Here is a 21,194-nt window from a genome sequence, read left to right as displayed (position 1 = left end):
TTTTGGCCCGGGCACTGGAGGATCCCCGAACCGCAAGAGAGTGGCTGAAGCTGGTGGGTGTTTTGTAATACACAGAGCAGTACCGTAGGCAATTGTTAGCTTCACACACCGTCTTTTTATTTTGCAGGTGAGTCTTTTCCAGTGTCCTTCTTGGTCACTTCGTCTTTTCCTCCTCCCGGTGGGCAGGCCGTTAACCGTCTTCTGAGAAGACGCGGGTGGAACCCTCCCGCCGGGCCCGCAGGTCGAGCCCCCAAACAGTACGGGCTCAGGTACCCGCTAAATGTGCGAGGGAACCCCGGCGTGCTGGCCAATGGCAGCGAGCCTTACTGGGCGGGTAGCCAGCTGTCCCCGCGGCCAATAGGCGTGAGACTTCTTGTTTCCCGGCAGAGCGGGATCCCGGCACCACGGCGCTCGGGTTTTGTTTGGGCCCTGGGTGGAGGGCCCGGGTGCCGGGGCCCAGGTGGCGCCTCGCTAGCGGGAGAGGGAGCGGGATCACCGGCCCGGAGAGAGGTGAGGGGCTCTGCGTGGAGTGCGGGCCCCGGCCCCGCCCCCTTTTCAGCCCCCCGCGGCCCGGAGCCCCCCTGGAATCCCGCCCCGCCCCGCCCCTCGCCCGGGGTGCCCCCGGCCGCACCCCCGCTCCTGTGGCCTCGCCTGTTACCCGCTACGCCCTGCCTTCCTACCCTCCCGCGAGTGTGAGTCCGCCCAGAACCGTCCCAAGCCAACAAACCCCACTCCGGCCGGGACAGTCTCGGTCCTTGTGTGAGGGTCCTTCAGAGTTGTGGGTCGAGAAGCCATCCCCCTGTCCCCAAGTAGGTCTCTATCGGCCACTTGTTTTTTAGGGATGCTCAGAACACCCATTACTAACCCATAACTACCAGGGTAGCTTTTTCAGGGGCTTCACTGCTTACAGGACTGGGGGTGAGGGGGTGGAATAGACCCGTACCCTAACTGGGTTTGAGCTGTAGTCTCCAGGTGAGCAGGTGGCTTCTGACCAGTTTCCTTTGGCTTGGCAAAGGCCACACGTCTAGTTTTCCTCCCTGATAGGTATGGGGTAATAACAAAAAAGTAAGAACCAGCCCTTCCAGGGCTCAGGGGAGCAACAGAAAACTGCCTGGTCAGTACTTGTGAGGACAGAGGAGTGGAGAGAGGAAGCTGCCCATCCAAAGTTAGAAACTTGGTTCTCTCCACTCTGCTCTTCTCCAGAGTAGGGAGCCAGTCTGGGAACCAGAGATCCAGAATGGCCCATCTCTCAAGATGGCCACATGTGGTGGTGGGTGTGTCTTGGCTAGGTTTGGGCAATCTGACCTCTCTAGCTTCTGTAATCTTTGGGCTGCAAAGAAACTTAGAGTCTAGTGTTTCTCAGCATACTTAAGCCACTGAGTATTTCATTTTGGAATCGCCAAGCTGTGGTAAAATTGGGTCCTTTGAGGTCAGTTATAACCCTTAGTGTGGGGACAGAATACTGCTTATTCTTGGCCTTTGCTGGAACCCCACTTCTACCCTTTTTTTTTTAAGGCGGAGAGAGACTCTTGTTTCTTAGGGCACTCCCTAAGAGCAGCTCTCATTCACCCAGAGATACTCAAAGAACATGTTTTCATTTTTCTTCCCTCTCCTCCCTACCCCACCATTTTTCCCCAGCTCTCAGGGCCTGAGTGGGGCAGGAGGATGCTTTCCCAGCCCCACCATGGAGCTGCGCTGTGGGGGATTGCTGTTCAGTTCTCGCTTTGATTCAGGGAACCTAGCCCACGTGGAGAAGGTGGAATCTGTGTCTAGTGATGGGGAAGGAGTAGTGGGTGGTGCCTCGGCCTCCACCAGCAGCATTGCCTCTTCCCCTGACTATGAGTTCAACGTGTGGACCCGACCAGACTGTGCTGAAACAGAATTCGAGAATGGGAACAGGTAAGAGGAGAGTAATGGAGGGTGGAAGAAGGAAGAGAGGCTGACCCCGCACCCGTGCTTCAGTTAGCCCTTTGACTGAGAGTTCGTGCCAGCACACTACCCTTCCCCTCCCACTCCCCCTTCCTCTCCCTCCCTCCCTCTCTCCCTACCAAGTAGCCCTTTCCCAGTTTGGCTTGCTCCAGCTCTCCCACATAGCTCCTCTCCAACCCTCCCATGTAGAATGACCTGTCTCTCCTACTCTGGCCCTCAGGTCATGGTTCTACTTCAGTGTCCGGGGAGGAACTCCAGGGAAACTCATCAAGATCAACGTCATGAACATGAACAAGCAAAGCAAGCTGTATTCCCAGGGCATGGCCCCCTTTGTGCGCACACTGCCCACCCGGCCACGCTGGGAACGCATTCGAGACCGGCCCACCTTTGAGGTAAGTTCCCCATGAGGAGGATAGACGGACTTGGGTGCTAAAGCAGATGAGGAAAAGGAAAGAGGAGTCCCTTCGATACAGCGTGCTAGGCAGGCGGGACACCAGGTTTTGGTACCAGCGTCCCTCTGGCGCCAGCTGGAGTCCAAGATAAGCCCCTGCCTCGGGAAGCCTAGAAGGATCTGGCTGTCACGTGGAGTTTCAGAGGGAGGGACGTTGGTAAAAGTGATGAGGGTGTGAGGTCAGTTCCTGGTGACCCCAGTAGGATCTTAGTTCTGACGCCGATGGCATGTTGCCCCTCTCTCTTCCTCCTCTGCTCCTCAGATGACAGAGACGCAGTTTGTGTTATCCTTTGTTCACCGTTTCGTGGAAAGCCGTGGGGCCACCACCTTCTTCGCCTTCTGCTACCCCTTCTCCTACAGTGACTGCCAGGATTTGCTAAACCAGCTGGACCAGCGCTTTCTGGAGAACCACCCTACCCATAGCAGGTGCCAGCCGCATTCTTACTCCTGTCATGCAGTCCTGGACCACACAGCACCTCTGCTACTCCTGGAACTTGCCCTAAGAGCCCTGAAACAAAACCTCATCTGTTCTTTTCTCTGTACAGAATGTGGGATTTGGGGTACCTTTGACAGATGTTTCTGTGTGACCTTGATCTTGGCATTACCACCGCTCCACTCCACTTATCCACCTGCCTACTTCAAGCCTCTTAGTATCCTAGCTCCCCTCAGTTACCCAGAATTGCGCCAGCACTGCCATTGCTCAGCACACATTTGTTGTTCTCCTGCCCCAACAGAGGCCAACTCTCTGTGTCTATGCAAAGTAGTCTATCCTAGGGCACCATAAACCGGGGAAAAAAACAATAAGTTTATCCTGTCCTGTTCCCTGCATTCTGGCAACGCAGACCCACCCAAATCCTCAGCCTCATTTAAAACTGTGAGGGACTGTAAGGCCCCAAAGGCTAGGGTGAAGTACCAGATCCCACAAATCCTGGACTCGTGACAAGGCCCACCTGTTGGTAGGACTGCAGGGACTTCTCCTGGCTTAACGACCTGTACCTCTACAGCCCCCTAGATACCATCTATTACCACCGGGAGACCCTTTGCTACTCTCTGGATGGACTGCGTGTAGATCTGCTAACGATCAGTTCCTGCCATGGGCTTCGAGAAGATCGAGAGCCCCGCCTAGAGCAGCTATTTCCTGATGCCAGCACACCCCGACCATTCCGTTTCACAGGCAAGAGGGTGAGTAGAAATAGCATAAAGGTAGTACCTTGGCCTTTGCCCAGCTCCAGGCACTGCTGGTAGCTTAAGGCCATGTTATTCCGCAGCCCCGTGGACACGGCCTCAGCCTGCATTCCGAGGCAAGTGTGACGGCTCCTACTTCATTTGCAGACTCAGCCAGCTGGAAGTCCAGTGGCTGCTTCCACCTCATCCCACCACCATCCCCACATGATGACCGCGGAATATAGAGCAACTGACCTAATAACTGCTCTCCTCTCCACCTCAGATATTCTTCCTAAGCAGCAGGGTACACCCTGGGGAGACTCCATCTAGCTTTGTCTTCAATGGCTTTCTGGACTTCATCCTTCGACCTGACGATCCTCGGGCCCAAACCCTACGTCGCCTCTTTGTCTTTAAGCTGATTCCCATGTTAAACCCCGATGGCGTAGTCCGGGGCCACTACCGGTAAGCAGTGTCCCTAGCCCGGCTGGATTGTTCCCAGTCCCCTCACGCCCTGCATCTCAGTGGAAGACTCTCATCTAACGTCTGTGTTCCCAGTCCTCTTGCACCCTAACAAGGGCAGGTTCATGTGATCATCCAGTGACCTGAGAAGGAGTGTCCCATCTAGTGGCACTCTCTAGGAGAAGAGCCGGAATGCCCAGGTCCAGCTGAGCCGAGGGAGCTGTCTTTTAGGGTTCTGTGGGAGGGCTGACAGCTGGCCACAGAGGGGGCCTGCCTCAGTTCTTTCTTTCCTAACGCACCCTCAGCCTCTCGTGTCACAAGTCAAGTCTCCTTTTCATCTACTCTAGTGTCTCCTTCGCTGGCCCAGCCCTCTAGACCCTGCTTTGGTCCTTGTTTCTCTACAGCACAGACTCGCGTGGAGTGAATCTGAACCGTCAGTACCTGAAGCCTGATGCAGTCCTGCACCCAGCCGTCTACGGGGCTAAAGCTGTGCTTCTCTACCACCACGTGCACTCCCGTCTGAACTCCCAGAGTCCCTCTGAGCACCAGCGCAGTCCCCATCTCCCTCCTGATGCTCCCCTTTCTGACCTTGAGAAAGCCAACAATCTCCGAAATGAAGCTCGCCTTGGGCACTCACCTGACGGGGGGAGCCCTGAGGCCTGGACACAGACCGAGCCAGCAGAGCCGAAGCGCCACAGCGTGTGGATTATGCCACAGCAGTCCACTGAGGCTGAGCATCCAGACCCCGACACCATCCCCCCCAAAGAGAGTGGTGTTGCTTACTACGTGGACCTGCATGGACATGCTTCTAAAAGGGGCTGCTTCATGTATGGAAACAGCTTTAGTGACGAGAACACCCAGGTAGGAATCCACAGGTGGTCATGTGAGTGTGGGACGTGTTGCAGGTTAGGAAATAAAGGTCAGGCCACAAATGGAGGGAAGGGGGCCTTCTGGCAGGAAAGGCTGGGGCTGCAAGAGGTACACTATCCTGAGCGAGCTCCAGAGAGCCAAGAAGGGGCAGCACTGGGCCCCTCACGTCTCAGTCGTTACGTCATGACCTCTGAATGAGGGTCAAGCCGTCGGCATCCTAGTCTTTTCTAGGGTTTGGGAAACCAGGGGAGGAGGAGAATTTCGCATTATTGGAGAGAAGAAGGGCTTAAAAAGAGGTAGAATCGTACCTTTCCAACATCTAGAAATATTGTCAAACATTCAGTGAGAATTTACCAACACTGAGTACTGCCGATGGTTCGGAAGGTGTCTGCTGTGTTTAAGGCACGTGGCCGCATGCTTGGCATCTCTTCCTTGTCCGAATCCCTTCTTGCTCTGTCTCTCCTTCTGAGTTGCCTTTTTCCTCGCCCAAACAGGTGGAAAATATGCTGTATCCAAAGCTCATCTCCTTGAACTCAGCCCACTTTGACTTCCAGGGCTGCAATTTCTCAGAGAAGAACATGTATGCCCGAGACCGCAGAGATGGCCAGTCTAAAGAGGGAAGCGGCCGGGTTGCAATCTACAAAGCCTCAGGGATAATCCACAGGTTGGGTGGAAATTGAGATACAGTTGATGAAGTAGCTTCCCAAAGAAGACAGTACCCAGTCGAGGGCGCTCAAGGGGCAGGGGTAGCCGAAGTCTTCTCCAAGGACAGATTCACAACTAGTGTTCTTGTCTTTAGTCTGGGACACTAAAGGTCCCTTTTGGGGACCTTCTTAGGTACATAATAAAGTGCCAAGGTCAATTTCTAGTTGCTCGGGATTAGCACTTTCTATTTGTGTATATTTTTTCCCAAATGATTGTCTCATAGACCGCCTAGGCTGTCCCCCTGTGGTTCTGTCCAGATTCTGTCTGATAAATGTCTCTGTGTCTTAGCTACACACTTGAATGCAACTACAACACTGGACGCTCAGTAAACAGTATCCCTGCCGCCTGCCATGACAACGGACGTGCCAGCCCCCCTCCCCTGCCGGCCTTCCCCTCCAGATACACTGTGGAACAGTTTGAGCAGGTATGCATGCAGGGGATGAGTGGGGAAAAGGGAAACCGCAAAGTCTGGAAAGGCCCTCACTCTTGCTACCTGACTCTAAGGTCCTCTGAGGACAGGCGCACCACTATCGCTGCCTCATCTCTCAACCACTGTGGTTGTCTTCCTCGGTTAACAGGCGCAGGCCTCTGACTGTAAGAGTACTGAGAGGATGAGTGCGCACTATTCTGACCTCCCCCCAGCCCCGCCATAGAGAACCCCTGAGCTTGTCTTCCTCCTTCTATTGCATTTGTTCACTACTGACCTAAAAGTACCCCCTCTGCAGAGGTACCTGACGATCCTGGTGTCCTAGGGCACACAAGAGGTGTAGAAAGAGCTGTGGGTTATAGAAGAGATCCCAGTGCCTTCTCCTGCTGGGAGAACTCCTGCCTGGTGCCAGCCAGAAAGCCCACCTGCCCCTGCTCGTAATGGATGAGGGCCCCAGATGGGCAACAGTTTAGGGAATAGCTCTAAATCCACTTGGGATAAACAGCCTGAGCACAAAAGTTGGGATACTCATTGAGCAAACGTGAGGCCGGCCTCTCCTTCCCTTCCACTGTGCTGTGCACCCCAAACCAACACAGCACCCTAGGTTGGAAGACCAAGACACTGAGCCAAACCAGACTCTCCCCACAGGTGGGACGAGCTATGGCCATTGCAGCTCTGGACATGGCAGAATGCAATCCATGGCCCCGAATTGTGCTGTCAGAGCATAACAGCCTCACGAACCTCCGGGCCTGGATGCTAAAACACGTGCGCAGCAGTCGAGGCCTGAGCACTACTGTGAACACGGGTGTCAACAAGAAGAGAGGCTCTCGAACTCCACCCAAAAGTAACAAGTAAGGCCAGCAGGGTGGAAGGGAGAAAAGCTGTGAAAGTGGAACAGGGCTCTAGAGCGAGGAGTTCCAAGGAATTTGTGTGATTCCCAACTTCCAGAAGGGCCACATGGTGAATATTTCCAGGGTAAACTTAAATTAGTAAGATCAGTGTATTTTTTGGAGAATGGGATCCTCTTCCCTTTTACCTGGAGCTGCATACTTCCCAGATATCTGAAAAGCAGGCTAGGGGATTCCCTGCTCCAGAGCCCTGCACAAATCAAATACAGTTAGGGTGCGGGTGGGGGCAAAGCTCAGCTTCCAGTGGTTGTGAATGACTGAGGGGTCCAAGGGCAGCACCAAGGCATTAAAGGGGAATTCACTGGGAGTTAAAGCTGCCCAGGGACAGCCCTTATGGCTCTTAGTGTATTGTCTGCAGGAGCGCGTTACGTGTGAACAAGGGCTCCCAGGCATCCTGAGATGCCCCAGGTTAGGTACCTTATCCATGGACGTAAATCCCTCCCTGTGCCTTTTCACTCCAGAGGTGATGCTTTACTGAGCATCAGACCATGGGGAAAGACTTGCAACAACCTCCCTGGCCCAGGGTTGACTGGCATCTGCTTCTTTGCAGTGGACTGCCTGTTTCCTGCTCTGAAAATACCTTGAGCTGCGCGCGAAGTTTTAGCACTGGCACAAGTGCTGGTGGTAGCAGCAGCAGTCAACAAAATTCTCCACAGATGAAGAACTCCCTCAGCTTTCCTTTTCATGGCAGCCGGCCTGCAGGGCTGCCAGGCCTGGGCTCCAGCACCCAAAAGGTCAGCCACCGGGTGCTGGGCCCCGTCAGAGGTAAGCTAGTCTGGGAGCCCCTGCAACAGGTGTTCACTTGTTTGGGGCATTGCTGGGGGAAGTGAGAGCTTGAAGATACACACTTGGCCTGGGACCAAGGGGTGAATCAATAAAATTAGTATATAGCAGAATCTACAGCCTCTTCTGCGACCTTGGTGTTCCCTGCGGCACGAGCTCCAGACGGTACCGTATATGGCATAGGCGGGAGTCCGCGGTATCTGGGTCTCAGCAACTGCTGGGAGGCAGGAAAGTTTCCAAGGAAGAAACACTGGCTAGAGCAGGGTCACACTGAGACATGGAGCCTCCACGTCAAGGACAGGGTCGGTCTTGTTGGGAGCAACATAAGGAGATGTCCTCACAATCCAAATCGCAGCACCATACAAAGACGGAGAATCCTCTCCAGGGTCTCTATGGGCTGAAGTTGTTCCTAGCTTCAGAGCCTGTTCAGAAAGTGTTATCAGAAGGATGCCAGCTCTTCCAAAGAAAAATGGAACAACTACAGACAGCTCCTGTTCTAGGCTTACAAAGCAACAGTCTAGCCCCTTCCAGCAGTGGTCACAAGTGCTCAGCTGTGCCCCTGGGTTTGGCCAAGGAGACCCTGCTTGATACAAGATAAGAGATTCTGGGTCACAGTGTAGCCCCAAAACAGGTGGGCCTTCAGGGAAGAAGAGGAAGGGAATCCAGAGCCGTTCCTCGGGAGTGACCTGGACTGTAGTAGGGAGACAGTTGCCGGGCCACTTCTGGAAATAACACTAAATCAAAAATCAACATTGTATGTGGCTTCTGGGCTACAGCAATCTTGCCAGAGTATGGAGGCTTAAACGCTAGAACTAAGCTTTGCTGGTCTTCAAGCTGCACTCGTCCTCGTTAGCACTTCCCTGCTACTCAGCTTGCAACAGAGTTTTCGGTGCAGAGCAGAAACATGCACTGGGGTCAGTGGCTGTGGAAATCTGACTACTAGTTAGAGCAGCCACAGGAGAGAGCGCAGCGGGCCTTACCAGCTTTGACCAGTAAGATGTTCTACCCCTGAGAAGCTCCATAGTTACCTCTGCTTATGTTCCAAGCCCCACTCTTAGAGTCTGTCTTCATTGGGAAAGGACACTTTTGCACACTGTTTGATAGAAGGAGAGTATTAAAGCAATAATAATGCCTTATATTTAAATAGCATTAAACAGTGAACAACAAAAAAACAGTATCGCATATTTATTTCATTTAATCCTCACAAAGACCCTGTGGGATAGGTGGTATTTCCACTTTCCTGATGAGGAGACTGAGGGTGTTTAAGGGTAACTCGTCCAAGGTTGCGCAGCTATGAAGTGGCAGTTACTCAAATTTAGTCCTTTCGTGCTCCAGTCTACTTGAGTTTCCCACCTTAAATCTGGACATTTCTTCTTCTTTTAATTTCTTTTCCTTTTAACTCATAGAAGGAATATTGGCACCATAAATTCTCCTTCCCTGATTACAAAAGGGAAATAGCAAAGAGCCTTTTCTAGGTCCCCACTGGAGGATTCTAGGCAGTTTTTAGTCAATATTTTATTAACATCTTCCCTGCTCCCCCCCACCAAATGCAGAGTGTTGTATTAAGCTCCTTGAGTGAGAGACATGTATTCTGTTTATTTGTTACTTCCCCCAAATAACTAATAGAAAATAGGCATAGTCAGTACAAAGTAATTCCTGGTTGACTGACTTGAAACTTTATGGGGGACACAGGGCAGTAAACACAACATAAAAGCACACACTCATTATAAACATACAGGGAACATGGGGAGCCACTGTGGTAGATAAACACAAGAGTAATCACCCAAAGAATGATCAGTTGAGAAATGGTTTTGAAGAACGGGTGGTGGTGTATGGTTTTAACAAAAACATTCCAGAGATAACAGTGATAGCCAGGACCAGAGCTGCCTCGTAGAGAGGGCCACAGGCAGGCGCGCTAGCTGGTTCGAAGGGCCAAGCCCTGCCCGTGGGAATCAGGAAGGCAGGTGGGAGGAAGAAGCCGGAATGTCTTGAAAACAAAGATTATGAGTTAACAAGACATATGGCAACGACTGTGTTTCTGAGAATGACGTGAACAAAAGATTTAAGAGAGCCATCTGTGAACTGTTTATATATAAATCAAGCAGGGATGGGGAGGTGGGATCCTTGCAGTAGTTTATACATGAGATAACTAGTGCCTATACCACGGTCTATGAATGTACATACTAGAAATAGAAGTGGCAGGATTCAGTGGTGGTGGCAGAGAGACAAACTAAGAGAGCTTCATGGCTACAAGCTAAAGGAAAATGTCATGATGACAGTAAGACATTGTTGGAAGCCAAGTGCTGAGTTTATCTATTTTAGACATGCTTGGATGTCATGGGCTAGCTATATGGAGATGACCTACAGGCAGAAAAAGGGCCAAACAGTAGAAAAGGTGACATCAGGGTTGGATCTAAGAGTCATCCACGTACAGGTGAAACCAAGTGAGAAGCCATGTTCCCCCAGGTAAATGAACTTAAAAGCAGAAAGAGAGTTGGTCTGAGTATCAAGACACCCTAGGGACTTGCATAAAAATTTGTAAGAACTAAGAAACTATGTCTCTAAGGTCAGGGGGTCAAGAAGGTTCCTAATACCACCAAACAGGAATACTGTAAGGAGCTGAAAGATCAGGTCTAGGAATCTTGACTCCTTTTCTCCTGAGCATCTGCTGGTGCTACAGTTTTACCACTTCATCTCAAGTCCCTGATAAGACTCCAGGATGGGAGACTGGCCCTGGCCTGGGGTAGGGACTTGTGATGCAGCTGTGGTATGTGGACACGGCGTCTTCAACTAACCCTTAGAAAAACTTCTTCATTTTGTTTGTGTGATTTAGCCTATGCTGTAGCTTTGTGACATTTCCTGGTTCCACACATCTGGCCCCTGGGCCTTCGCCACATCTGGGCATACTTTGTCTTCCGAGATAGGAAGAACACGACCCTCATATCTCTATAACTATAAAAGCAGCTATAAATATACTTTCCAAATCCCAAAACGGGGATTGCGTTGACAAGGTTTTTTTTTTCTGACTTACCAACTTATTTATAAGAAAATTCCCACTAATGTATAAAAATTTTATCACATTTAACCGTACGTTTAACTGACTATCCTTTATTGGCCAGAACAGAACATGAGATTGGGCTACCCAGAAAATTTCAGAAAAGATCTAGGTAGCCCAGCCAGAAGCTTAGGCTAGAATCAGGGAACTAGTCTGGCAGGGTCTGTCCTCGGAGGCTGGGGGATGACATTTTAGAAGCCAAAAAGTAGCCAACTTGGGGTGAGCAGGAATGTTGCTGGGGCAGGAGGCTGGAAGAGCCTGAGTAAGCCTTGCCTCCCAGCGCCCCTGACCATAGTGCCAGGATCTTCCTTACCTCGTTCTCCCCCTGCTGCAAAATAGGTCCCGAGAACTGCCTTCCCAGACCCATGGTCACATCCCTGACCACGGGGCTCAGAGCGCAGAGGGCACTGTCCGCAGCTGCCACCGAGGAGCAGGAGGGAGAGCTCACTGGGGAACAGCTAACGTAACAGCTAAAGTGTGCGATTTCCTGGTGCACGAGCAGATGCAGACAGCTCGGAGGAGGACCTGCTGGGGAGGGGGTGGATAGTAAACGGGCTCCTCCTTCTGTTGCCTATGTATTGATGAAAACAGGGCTCGAACTAGAGGGAAGCCAGTGAGGTGCCTAGGACACATGATTTAAGAAGGCACTCGCTCTCAGGGTCAGGCAAGGGCCTCCTTAAACTATGCACTCTAGGCGCCTCACTCGCTTCATACTAGTCCTGGCCCTGGATTCAAGCAAGTCTCACTCAATAGCTTAAACTTATTCCCTAGCCCTCCACCCTACCCGGCGGGATACTGGTGTAAAAGACAAGGGACTTAAGTGTAAAGCGGGGAGCCTTCAGCCATCAGCCCACCATGGCCACTCTAGTCTGCCCCAGCTCTGGCACTTAAAGCTGAGGTTACCAGAATTCTCTCCTGGCCTCTGTGATGCCTTGTCTCAGCTGACCAGCAGTTTCTGATAGAGCAGCTAAAGGCCAATGGTGAGTGGAGGCTCCTTTGAGAAGTGAGTCAAAGGACATAGGAAGAGTGCCTCCAGCACCATCATCACTTTTACTTTTTCCCCTGCAAGCGAAAGTTTTGTGTTAAATAGCAGAGTAATAAAACTTATTTGATGGCAGGAAATATCTCCTAACACATCTATTTATTCCCTTAGCACCTAGCACCATGCCTGGCACTTATTAAATGATCTGCAAATATTTGTTGAACAAATAAAAGGCAGGAAGTTGAAGCTGAATGAAGGCTTGTCTCGCCTGTCCACCCCTCACAGGGCATAAATCAGGTCTGCGTTCATCCTAGGGATCCAGTGAGATCTGGGGTGCTACCTGTAGGGACAGTTCTAAAGATGTTTTGGAGGGATGATGCACGACCTAGGCACAGGTTACACAACTGCCCCTCAAAATTGTGAGCCCTTAGAACATCCATTCTGACTCATACAACGGTAAGGTGGGTCTGGCTCTATGCCTCTGGCCTCTGCCCCAGGACTGTCCGGCCTCCCAAATGGAACCTAGGGGCTGATTATCATAAAACACCATCTCACAAGCTCTAGATGCAGAGCTGTTCACATTATCACTTGCATTCAGCCTTAAGGCACTGTTTCTCTAGCTTCGAGCGAAGAAAGAAGAGAGTTGGGGCTCCTCCCTTTAATTCTTGTCACAATGGAGACTGGGTAGGCCTGGATGATACCGGGGCCCAGAAGCCAAAACATGAGAAACTGGGCTGTGTGCTCACGCTGCCAAATTCACAGGCAGCCCCCGAACCTTAAGACAGTCTTTTAAGTGATGACGTGTTACCTTTAGATGCCTTGTACTTTCCAGATCAGGCCTCTCTCCTAAACTAGAACCTGTCTCCTACCCTGAAACTCTCTTCAGGGGCACGATTCCTGAGTTGTATCCTTAATATCTTTCCTTTGATCCTTACATTTCACATTGGCATTTTTTATATCATTTGCCTGTTTTGCTTTGCATCTTTTTTTTTTTTTAACATCTTTATTGGGGTATAATTGCTTTACAATGGTGTGTTAGTTTCTGCTTTATAATAAAGTGAATCAGTTATACATATACATGTTCCCATATCTCTTCCCTCTTGCGTCTCCCTCCCTCGCTTTGTATCTTCTTAAGTGCCACTCAGTTCCTTACTAGAACCTACAAATGTCCCAGAGGCCTTCACTCAATTTCTAGCCTGCTCTCTTATCCTTCCTTGGGGTGGGGTGAGGCTTCATCCCTTAACATGGTTTCAACATCCTTCTGTGTATAGATATTTCTCAGATCATCTATTTCCTGCTATTTCCCCCTCTGTCATTAAAGTTCATTATTTCTGCCTACTGTGCACTATCAATCACTTGACATCATCTTGACATCCCTGTTTTAATCAAAGAATTACCCAGGTCTAGGCTCTACAGTGTCTCTAAGTCATTGGTGGTGGGTAATGTTTCGAGTTATGTGACTGTGGCCATGAGTCTGACTTCGGTTGTTTTGTTGGCATCGCTGTGCCAACTCTCACTAGGTCTGGTTGTTTTTGACTCCTGTCTGTGGTCTTAGACTCTAATTGGTACCCAGCATCTTGGCAAACTCCTCAAAGCTAGAGTAGCTTCCATCCTGAGATCTCTCCCTTTCTTCTCGTCCTTATTCATACGAGTATCAGTTTTTTTAAATTTGGTTTGGGACCTTCCAGAAGTAGCCTTGTCACTGCTAGTGTAGCTAGACAAGGTAAAGTTACTGTCACCTGCTTCCTACTTTAGGGCCTTTTCACATGTAACACATGTTGCTTTGTTAGAAGTCAACTGGCATCTGGAACTACCATCGAATTCAGCTCCACAAAGGTTAACAGCTCATTCCGTTTGAGAGCATTTGGTACCTGCTGTCCCCCTGTGATAAGGAAGGACCTGCCAAGCCTGAGAATCTCCCTACCTCACCATCTACCCCACTGGGACCCCACCTTTCAGAATCCGTAGCAGTGAGGCTCTAGCTACAAAGAAGGGACCAAGAGAGCTGCCCCACAGAGTATAACCATATGCCCTTAGACAGGGATTGTTGAGCCAGCTTACGGTCTACAGTGGGTGTCTGCTATCCGGGTAAACAACATGTTTATTAAGGTCTCTGGTTTTCCAGGCAGTACTTTACAGGCACTGGGATGTACAGTATTAGAAAAGTCAAGGTCCCTACCCTCAAGAGACTCAAGTTCCAATTAGAATATTAGCTAACATTTATTGAGCACTTACCATGTGCCAGGCAGTATTAAGTACTTTACATGTACTAATATTTAGTTAAGGAGACAGAAACCATAAAAAATTACTAGCCAAGTGAACAAAGGACAATGAAAGAGAAGAATTAATCCTACTGTTAATGGTCAGCGAGGATTCATAGAGGTGACATTTGAGATCGGACATATAAGATGTCCAAAGTTTCACTAGAAGAGGAAACAGACTTTGCAGAGGAACCACATAGCTAGTAGCCCTAGAGGCTATAGCAGAGGGTGTGAAGGATCAAGTCAGCATCCTACTAAGGATGTGTAGACTGGACCCACAGTGGGCGGGGCTCTGAATGCCACGTTAAAAAGTTTAGACTTTATCCTTTAAAAGACCTTCAGTATCTCTCCCTTGCCTGAGCCAAAATGACTTGATCAGGTCTGTATTTTAGAAGAATAATTTCTGGCATCTGTGTGAAGGATGGATTGTAAAAGGGAAGAGACTCAAGCTGGGGAGGCCAGTGGGGAATTTTTTTCAAAAGCCTGGATGAGAGATAAAGACCTGTATCTGGATGCTGGCAATGGCAAGGGTGAATAAAGGAGGAATTCCAGTGAAGGCAGAGGGAGAATTGTCCAGATTTGGGTTAAACACAAATCTAAATGTGAGGGAGGAGTCGAAAGAGGAAACAAGGTTTCTAGCAGATTTTTCACCAAGATAGGGAGAACAAAAGGAAGGAGGGGAGAAAATGAGTTTTGTTTGGGTCATGAGAGACTGCCAGGTAGGAACGATCAGTAGACAATCAGAACTGCAGTTCAGGAAAAAAAGGGCAAGAGGGAGACTTGGGAGTTTTGAGTACATAGAGCAGGAGAGAACCAAGGCTAAAATGGTGGGGGACACTGACATTTAGGGGCAGGACAAGTAGTTGAAAAGGGGCGGTTAGGGGGGAAGAGGAGAACCTAGGAAAGCCAAGCTCAATAACTTCTTTGCCAGAAGAATGAACTGGTGGGTGAGTAGGCTGGTTAGCTCCAGAGAGGTGAAGTAGGATGAGGGCTGGATGAAAACTGGAGAGCTGGAATAAATTATTAGTTCTTTCTACCCTTCTTAGACTTACTTCAGAAGAGGGATGCTGGTGTGATGACAAGCTTGAAAACAGGCATCTGCTGACAAGGGAAGGCCAATGGGGCAGGGGAGTGACAATGCCTCACTTATTTGCCCTTTTATTTGCTTGTGTCCCTTCCACTCAGAGCCCCGAAGCCAGGACAGGAGACGGCGGCAGCAGCCACTGACCCATCACCCTACTTCAAGCAGCCCGGCCCCGTCCCCAACTCCTGTTAGTTCTAACACAGCCTCTTTACACATGGGCTCCTGCCTACTGCCCAACTCACTCGGCATATCAGGTCTGTACCCACCGCCCCTGAAATCTGGGTTGGCCAACCTCCTTCCTTCCCTACCTCCCAGGGCATAGGCCAGACTCCTGACTAGGCTTGAAGAAATCCCTCCAGCTCTGCTGCCATGTGACCTGGACCTCATTCCTGACTTGATGTAATACAGGCCACTCCAGACCAGGGGCACCAGTTATCCTCCTGGATTATCCTAAATCCCTAACATCAATGCCCTTGTACAGGAGGCTGGAGTTCAGTGAACATCTTTGTGTAATAAAATAACAGTTACCACTTATTGAGCGTTTACTATGTGGCAGGCACTGCTCTAAGCACATTATCTCATTTAATCCTTATTTTTACAGTTGAGGAACCTGAGGACTTTTCCTACCTGCTATTTATTCAAGCTCCCTGACTCCAGGAGCTGGGCAACTTAGACAAAACTGAAGAATGAAAAAAGCATAGGCCTTTCACCTGTCACCACCGCAAATGTTGTGTGACCATATCATCCACAAAGAGCCTAGACCGTCTGCTCTCCTTTTAAGTTATAGACCCAGCCGTGTAAAGCACTGGATGGGGATGATTTCTAAAACTTCAGCCTAACATCTCCTACCTCCCTCAGAGCCCACTACTCCCAACCTGTTAACTCTCTTCGACGGGTAGCCCTGAATCCACCAGTCTTGGGTACTGATGACTTGATCCTTAAATGCTCACACATATGACTGGGATAACTCTAAGGTCTATAAATTCATAGTAGTTCAGTTGAGTGGGTTCTGATTCAAGCTCAAGTTACTGTTCTACCCCTCGGACCAGACTAGAGTGTGACGTGCTTCTGAACCAGCGGCGATTTTGCCAGGCAGCGGACATTTTTCTGGAGATGTTTGGTTGTTACAGTGGGGAGGAGGCAGGGGAAGAAATGGCATCTGCTGAGCAGAGGCCAGAGATGCTGCTAAACATCCTGAAATACACAAGGCAGCCGCCCACAACAAAGAATTATCCAGCCCAAAATGTCAATATTGCCAATACTGAGAAACTCTGATCTAAAGGAAGTTACCTCTTCTCCGTGGCCCCATCCTGATATCAGTTTCTTTTGTTCCCTAGGGAGTAGCTGCTCATTCCTACCCTCAGGGGACAAACCAGAGGCTGTCATGGTGATTGGGAAAGGCCTGCTAGGGGCTGGACCTCGGATCCCCTGTATCAGGACCCGACTACAGGTAACGTTTTTGGGTCTTCCCCAGTCCCCAGCATAGCGACTCTTGCAGAGCCCAGCAAGGCGCTGTTCACCTGGGTAGTGGGAGGGAAAATGCCCAGCACTGCTTTACACCCTCTCCCCACAACCACAGCAGAGAGCTGCTCTGATGCCTGAGTGCCTGTCTGTCCGGTGCTGCACCCCCGTCCCCTTCAGCCAGGTCTCTTGCTTGCTTCCAATCCCAGTATCCCTGCCAGACATACCCTAACCTCAGCCTGCTAGCTTTGGCTTTGCCTGCCCCTGCCTTAGCTTCTCCTCTCTTTCTGCCCAGACCTGCCCGAGGAGAGTTCCCGCCAGGAGGGGTCCCGGATTCCCCAGGTAACACATCTGGTTGCTGCTCCTAGGAACAGCTGTGCCACCAACTCCGATTCACTCCAGATCCCCATGCTAGGTTGACTGAAGTTAGGTGTAGGCAGAAGCTGACTGAACAGGTGAAGCTTAAGCTGCTCTGGCAGGGGCTGAGGCAATGAAGGCTCTGAGGCAGACCCACTAATCCTCCAACATCTTTCCACACCGTGCTTCTCTACTCAGCCAGATCTTGACCGTGGTATAGCCATGAAGGTTAAATGCTGGACCCTTCTGACTCCCCTAGTTAAGCTTGGAATGTATAGTCATAGACTGAACCCAAGAGTTTTCTAGCTATTATCCTGCCCTACCTTCTCAGCTAGGAACAGTGCCCAGGAACTCAAGGTCCCAGTACCCGTGTTGACACCCATACTACACTCATACGTGTGGATACTAGAAGGAAACCTAGAAGCAAAAAGTTCATGGAAGAATCCAGCCTCATAGCCTACCCCCTGTCCACACAGGCTAGGCCCAGGTTGGGCCAGGGCTCACCGCCGACTCGCAGAGGGATGAGAGGCTCTTCGGGCCCCACGTCCCCTACCCCCCGGAGCAGGGAGAGCAGTGAGCCAGAGCCGGGACCCTGCTCCATACCACGGTGAGCACCAGGGTGCAACGCTTCACCCCACCTCTCACTTCTATCCCCTTATTCCCATTTCTGCCATTCAAGATCATTTTCTTCCTTCCCTTCTCCCTTTGACCCCCGAAAGACTAAATGTACCTTCATTAAGAACCTAGTCCCTGACTTTTTTCCCCATCATGCTGTCCGTCTTCACTCCAACAGACAAGAGAACAACTTCTAGTTAGGCCTAAGGAGCAGGCTGGTCAGACCATTCCTGTCAGACCACTGTGCAGTGCTCAACCTGCCTATCCTCACCCACCTTGCCTGTCTCACCTCCCAGCCCCTGGCTGAAAGACCAGAAGAAGGGCGGAGTTTTCACAACCCTGACTCCTCTCTCTTCTCTGTTGCAGGCTGCCTCAGGCTGGGCCCCCACGGCCCTGCTCTGCCCCTGCCTTTTCTCCTATTTCCCGTAGTCTGTCTGACTCCCAGTCCCGGATTTGTTACAGTGGGGGGCCCTTGGGCCAAACTGAGGTTTGTTTTGTCCCTAAATCTCCTCCACTCACTGTTTCTCCTCGGGTCTGAGGCCTTGACCTTCACGCCCAGCACATGACCCGGAGATGGGGAACACAGTGAGAAATGTGCTAGTCCCCTTTCTCAGCTCCTGATTCCATGTGACAATTATAACTCCTTGGAACGCCAGCCACACTGTTCTGAGACACAGCAGAGCATCACCTTGAGACAGGACAAAGCAGGGACCTGCCACCCCTTCCCTCCCTCCACAGCACACGATTTTGGGACCACAAAAAAAATCTATATTTTTATACTGGGGGGAGGGAGTAGAAAATAAAGTAGCCCTATGCTGGGCCCTATTCAGTGGCAGCTTCTTGTTCCATAAGGTTAAGGAAGACTTTGAGGAAATTAAAGTTGTTTGGAAAAATCCAGGTGTAGTTGCTTTGTATGTTGTGATGGGTAGAAGGGATGAAGTGAAGTGTGAAGGCCCCTCACACCCTCCATCTTGCCTCAGACTATGTCCTGGAACCCTAGAAAAGAGGGGGAAAGACCTGAGGTAAGGAAAATGCTGCAGCTTTCCTCTGGGGCAATCCTTCAGGAATCAACTCCCATCCAGCCTGTCCCCCCTTACAATTCTCGCCCACACTTATGGGTTGGTTTACCAGACGTTCACACAGCACCTCCCCCCATCCCATTCTTCTCTATGGCTTGGGTCTACACTAGCCAACCCCTAAATCAGTGCCCTGTGCCCCTGAAATAGAATTCTCTATCTTTCCAACCCCTCACAAAAAAAATTATGCCTAAATAAAACCCTAAACAACCTTGGAAAAGTGAGTACTATTTAAGTGAAGAGCCTAAATCCTCTTACTTGGACGGCATCCTCAGTACCTTTATTCCTTCGGGTGTCAGTACTTTCTTGTACCCGTACTATCAACTTGGGCATCTGGGGACCACAGGAAGATGGGGACTGAGGGGGTTTAGGGAACCCACCCCGTTCTAGCAGGGAGCAGTTTAAGGGGGAAGGGGGCAGGGCACTCGCTGCTCTGTGCGGATAAAGGGGCCCAGTATCATGCTTGGCCCAACACTTTCTGATTTGAAGTTTCGAACCCTTCACGCCCTGGCGCGGCCCCGCCACTCACTCTCTGGGGCTGGGCGCTACAGCCCCGTACCGTTACCTGGGGCGGAGAAAGCGCCACTTTCATTCCTGCTTCTTGGGATTGTTGACGGCCACGTAGTGATAGAGAACGACAAGCAGGAAGAGCGACACGCCCAGCATGTTGGCAAAGATGGCGAGCTGCACGTCCGTGATCATGCTGCGGAGAAGAGGGGGGACTGAGCCTCGGACCGGCGCACTCCTCGCCCAGACCAGGACCCTTCCTCGCCGCACTGGCCCAGCCACCGCCGATGGGCCGTGGACCGCGCCTGCGTGCCTCTCACCTGATCAGCAGGGCTCGGCTCCGACACGATCTGTGGACTAGCTCCAGGTAGGAGACCTGGACCGGAAGTTTGCTGCGCCAGCTCAGTCCCAAAACAGCCACTTCCGGCCGTCAGGCTCGGCCGGTAAGGGCTCCCTAGCCCCCGCGTCTCGCCTGCTCCCGCGGCGCACTCGCAAGGGGCGGGGTCTTGGGCGGGGCTGAGGAGGGGCCGGCCGCCGTAGGGGGCGGGCGGGCTGCAGACGCTCGCTTCGTACGCGGCAAGGCGCAGCTGTGAGCTGTTGGCGTGGTCCGGGACAGGGTTAGGGGCGATGGGGCCGCTTCCTTGGAGCCGAGGAGTGGACTAGAGCGAGGATGTGGCGGCGGGACCGAGCGGGAGGCTCGGCCTGACCCTAGACTCCGGCCCCCCTCTCGGTCGCGGGCCCACATGCTGCTGCCCACCCTTCGCTTCCCGGCCCGGCCAGGTGCTTCCTTTGCGCCCTGCCCTCAGGGTCCCCACCCTGGTCCGGGCGGCCGGGAGAGGGGTAAGAGGCGGTGCAGAATGGGGACAGGGCTGGGACGGCCGGCTAACTCTCCTCGGCGCCAGCTTTTCTGCCCCACATCCGCCTAATAGAACGATCGTGCCTGTGATCTGACCAGTGCCTCCCTTCCGGACTCCCTCCCTCCATCCCACTCTCAGAGGTGGGCGTCGGAAATAGGGCGGACCCTCCCGGAATCAAAACCCAAACCGTGGGACTTAAGCCAAGTGGGAAATCACCCCGCACCCGGATGTGAGGGAGGGGGGAAAGGAGGAAAGGCTGGGACCAGCAAGAGGGGTCGTATGGGTTATAAGCAGAGTGGGCCACCGAGGAGAAAAAAGGAAGATGACTGGGTAGATGTCCGAGGGTCTCTGGTGAGGGGAGAGGCAGCCTGGGGCTCTACAACCCTCTGCCCAGCCAAAACCTACTCCCCCCCACCTCCTTGCTTTCCCTCAGCTTCACCATAAAAGGGAACGGCACTGAGCCAGGCTGGGGCCAGGGGCTGGGCTGTTTCTCTGGAGCTGTCAGGGGTAATGGAAGCCAGTTGCTCTGCGGTAGAGGGGGGCCAGGGCTCAGGGGACGCCTCTGCTTCTCTGAGCCAAAGAAAACTACAGGAGCTGCTATGGGGCTGGAACAGCTGGGTAAGGGGACTGACTGGCAGGCTGTGTGCACGGTGAGCTAAGGGTGCACTAGCCCGGAGTGGGCTTCCCTGGCCTGGGACCATCAGCAGTTTGTCCTCCATGCACCAGCCCAGTGACTCCTAAGCTTGGTCTCGGCCTTTAGCAGTCTGTAGTTTCCCGGCCTCCCCTCTCATCACGCAGCCCCCACCATTTCCCAGAAGTTTTCTGTTTAGAATCCCAACCCCATGTTCCCTCCACATAACGGTGAAATCCCAGCCATGTACTCCCTCATGTGTCCCCTCAGTGAGCAGTCTGTTCCCAGCTCTGCTCTGGGAGAATGAGGGTCTAGGTCTTAAAGGATTACACACATTATGCTTTGCATCTCCTGGAAATTTGAAGCAGATCCAAGTGCAACCAAACTTTTAGATCTGTTGAAACACAACTAGATCCTGGAAAGTACACTTTCTAGACTGCAAATGACATAAGGGAAGGCCTTGGAAGTGCTTCAGCTTTCCAAGGCTGTCCAGAAACCAGCTGACCCAGTTGCAAAGTAAACTAGACTCTCAGAGCTGAAGGGGGCCTTCAAGGTCATTATCTGAAGAAGGAAACTGAGGCCCAGAAGGTAATTGATTTGACCAAGGTTCTA

General features: G+C 51.5%; 2 protein-coding genes across 9 annotated transcripts; one reads left to right on the top strand and one right to left on the bottom strand.

Annotated features, from left to right (window-relative positions):
* The first annotated feature begins 89 nt into the window (after nt 1–89).
* Nucleotides 90–18,406, top strand: AGBL5 (AGBL carboxypeptidase 5). 7 transcript variants are annotated; one of them, XR_007471020.1, is made up of 16 exons: nt 91–510; nt 1,639–1,899; nt 2,150–2,321; nt 2,643–2,806; nt 3,385–3,562; nt 3,828–4,006; nt 4,408–4,864; nt 5,368–5,537; nt 5,867–6,002; nt 6,654–6,856; nt 7,464–7,678; nt 15,180–15,332; nt 16,416–16,528; nt 16,835–16,881; nt 17,373–17,503; nt 17,878–18,017. XR_007471020.1 is itself a non-coding variant. In XM_033425111.2 (15 exons), exons 2-15 carry the CDS (start codon nt 1,685–1,687, stop codon nt 18,047–18,049), a joined length of 2,658 nt encoding a protein of 885 aa, XP_033281002.1. In that variant the 5' UTR covers nt 90–510; nt 1,639–1,684; the 3' UTR covers nt 18,050–18,406. The 7 variants fall into 7 exon arrangements, 6 of the variants coding, with proteins under 6 accessions (XP_033281002.1, XP_049552245.1, XP_049552246.1 ...); XM_033425111.2 differs by lacking the exon at nt 16,835–16,881 and having other exon boundaries at nt 90–510; nt 17,878–18,406; XM_012532415.3 differs by having other exon boundaries at nt 17,373–18,022.
* Nucleotides 18,257–19,577, bottom strand: OST4 (oligosaccharyltransferase complex subunit 4, non-catalytic). Of its 2 annotated transcripts, XM_004268126.4 has the most exons (3): nt 19,415–19,577; nt 19,153–19,290; nt 18,257–18,507 (listed from the first exon to the last, which is right to left on the bottom strand). In XM_004268126.4, exon 2 carries the CDS (start codon nt 19,287–19,289, stop codon nt 19,176–19,178), a length of 114 nt encoding a protein of 37 aa, XP_004268174.1. In that variant the 5' UTR covers nt 19,290; nt 19,415–19,577; the 3' UTR covers nt 18,257–18,507; nt 19,153–19,175. The 2 variants fall into 2 exon arrangements, 1 of the variants encoding a protein (XP_004268174.1); XR_004482460.2 differs by lacking the exon at nt 19,415–19,577 and having other exon boundaries at nt 19,117–19,290.
* Nucleotides 19,578–21,194: the final 1,617 nt, after the last annotated feature.

Source organism: Orcinus orca, chromosome 13 (genome assembly GCF_937001465.1).
Source record: "Orcinus orca chromosome 13, mOrcOrc1.1, whole genome shotgun sequence".
In the NCBI taxonomy this organism is placed as follows: Eukaryota; Metazoa; Chordata; class Mammalia; order Artiodactyla; family Delphinidae; genus Orcinus; species Orcinus orca.
Note: the sequence above shows the minus strand (reverse complement) of the source record. Positions and strands in the feature narration are given on the sequence as shown.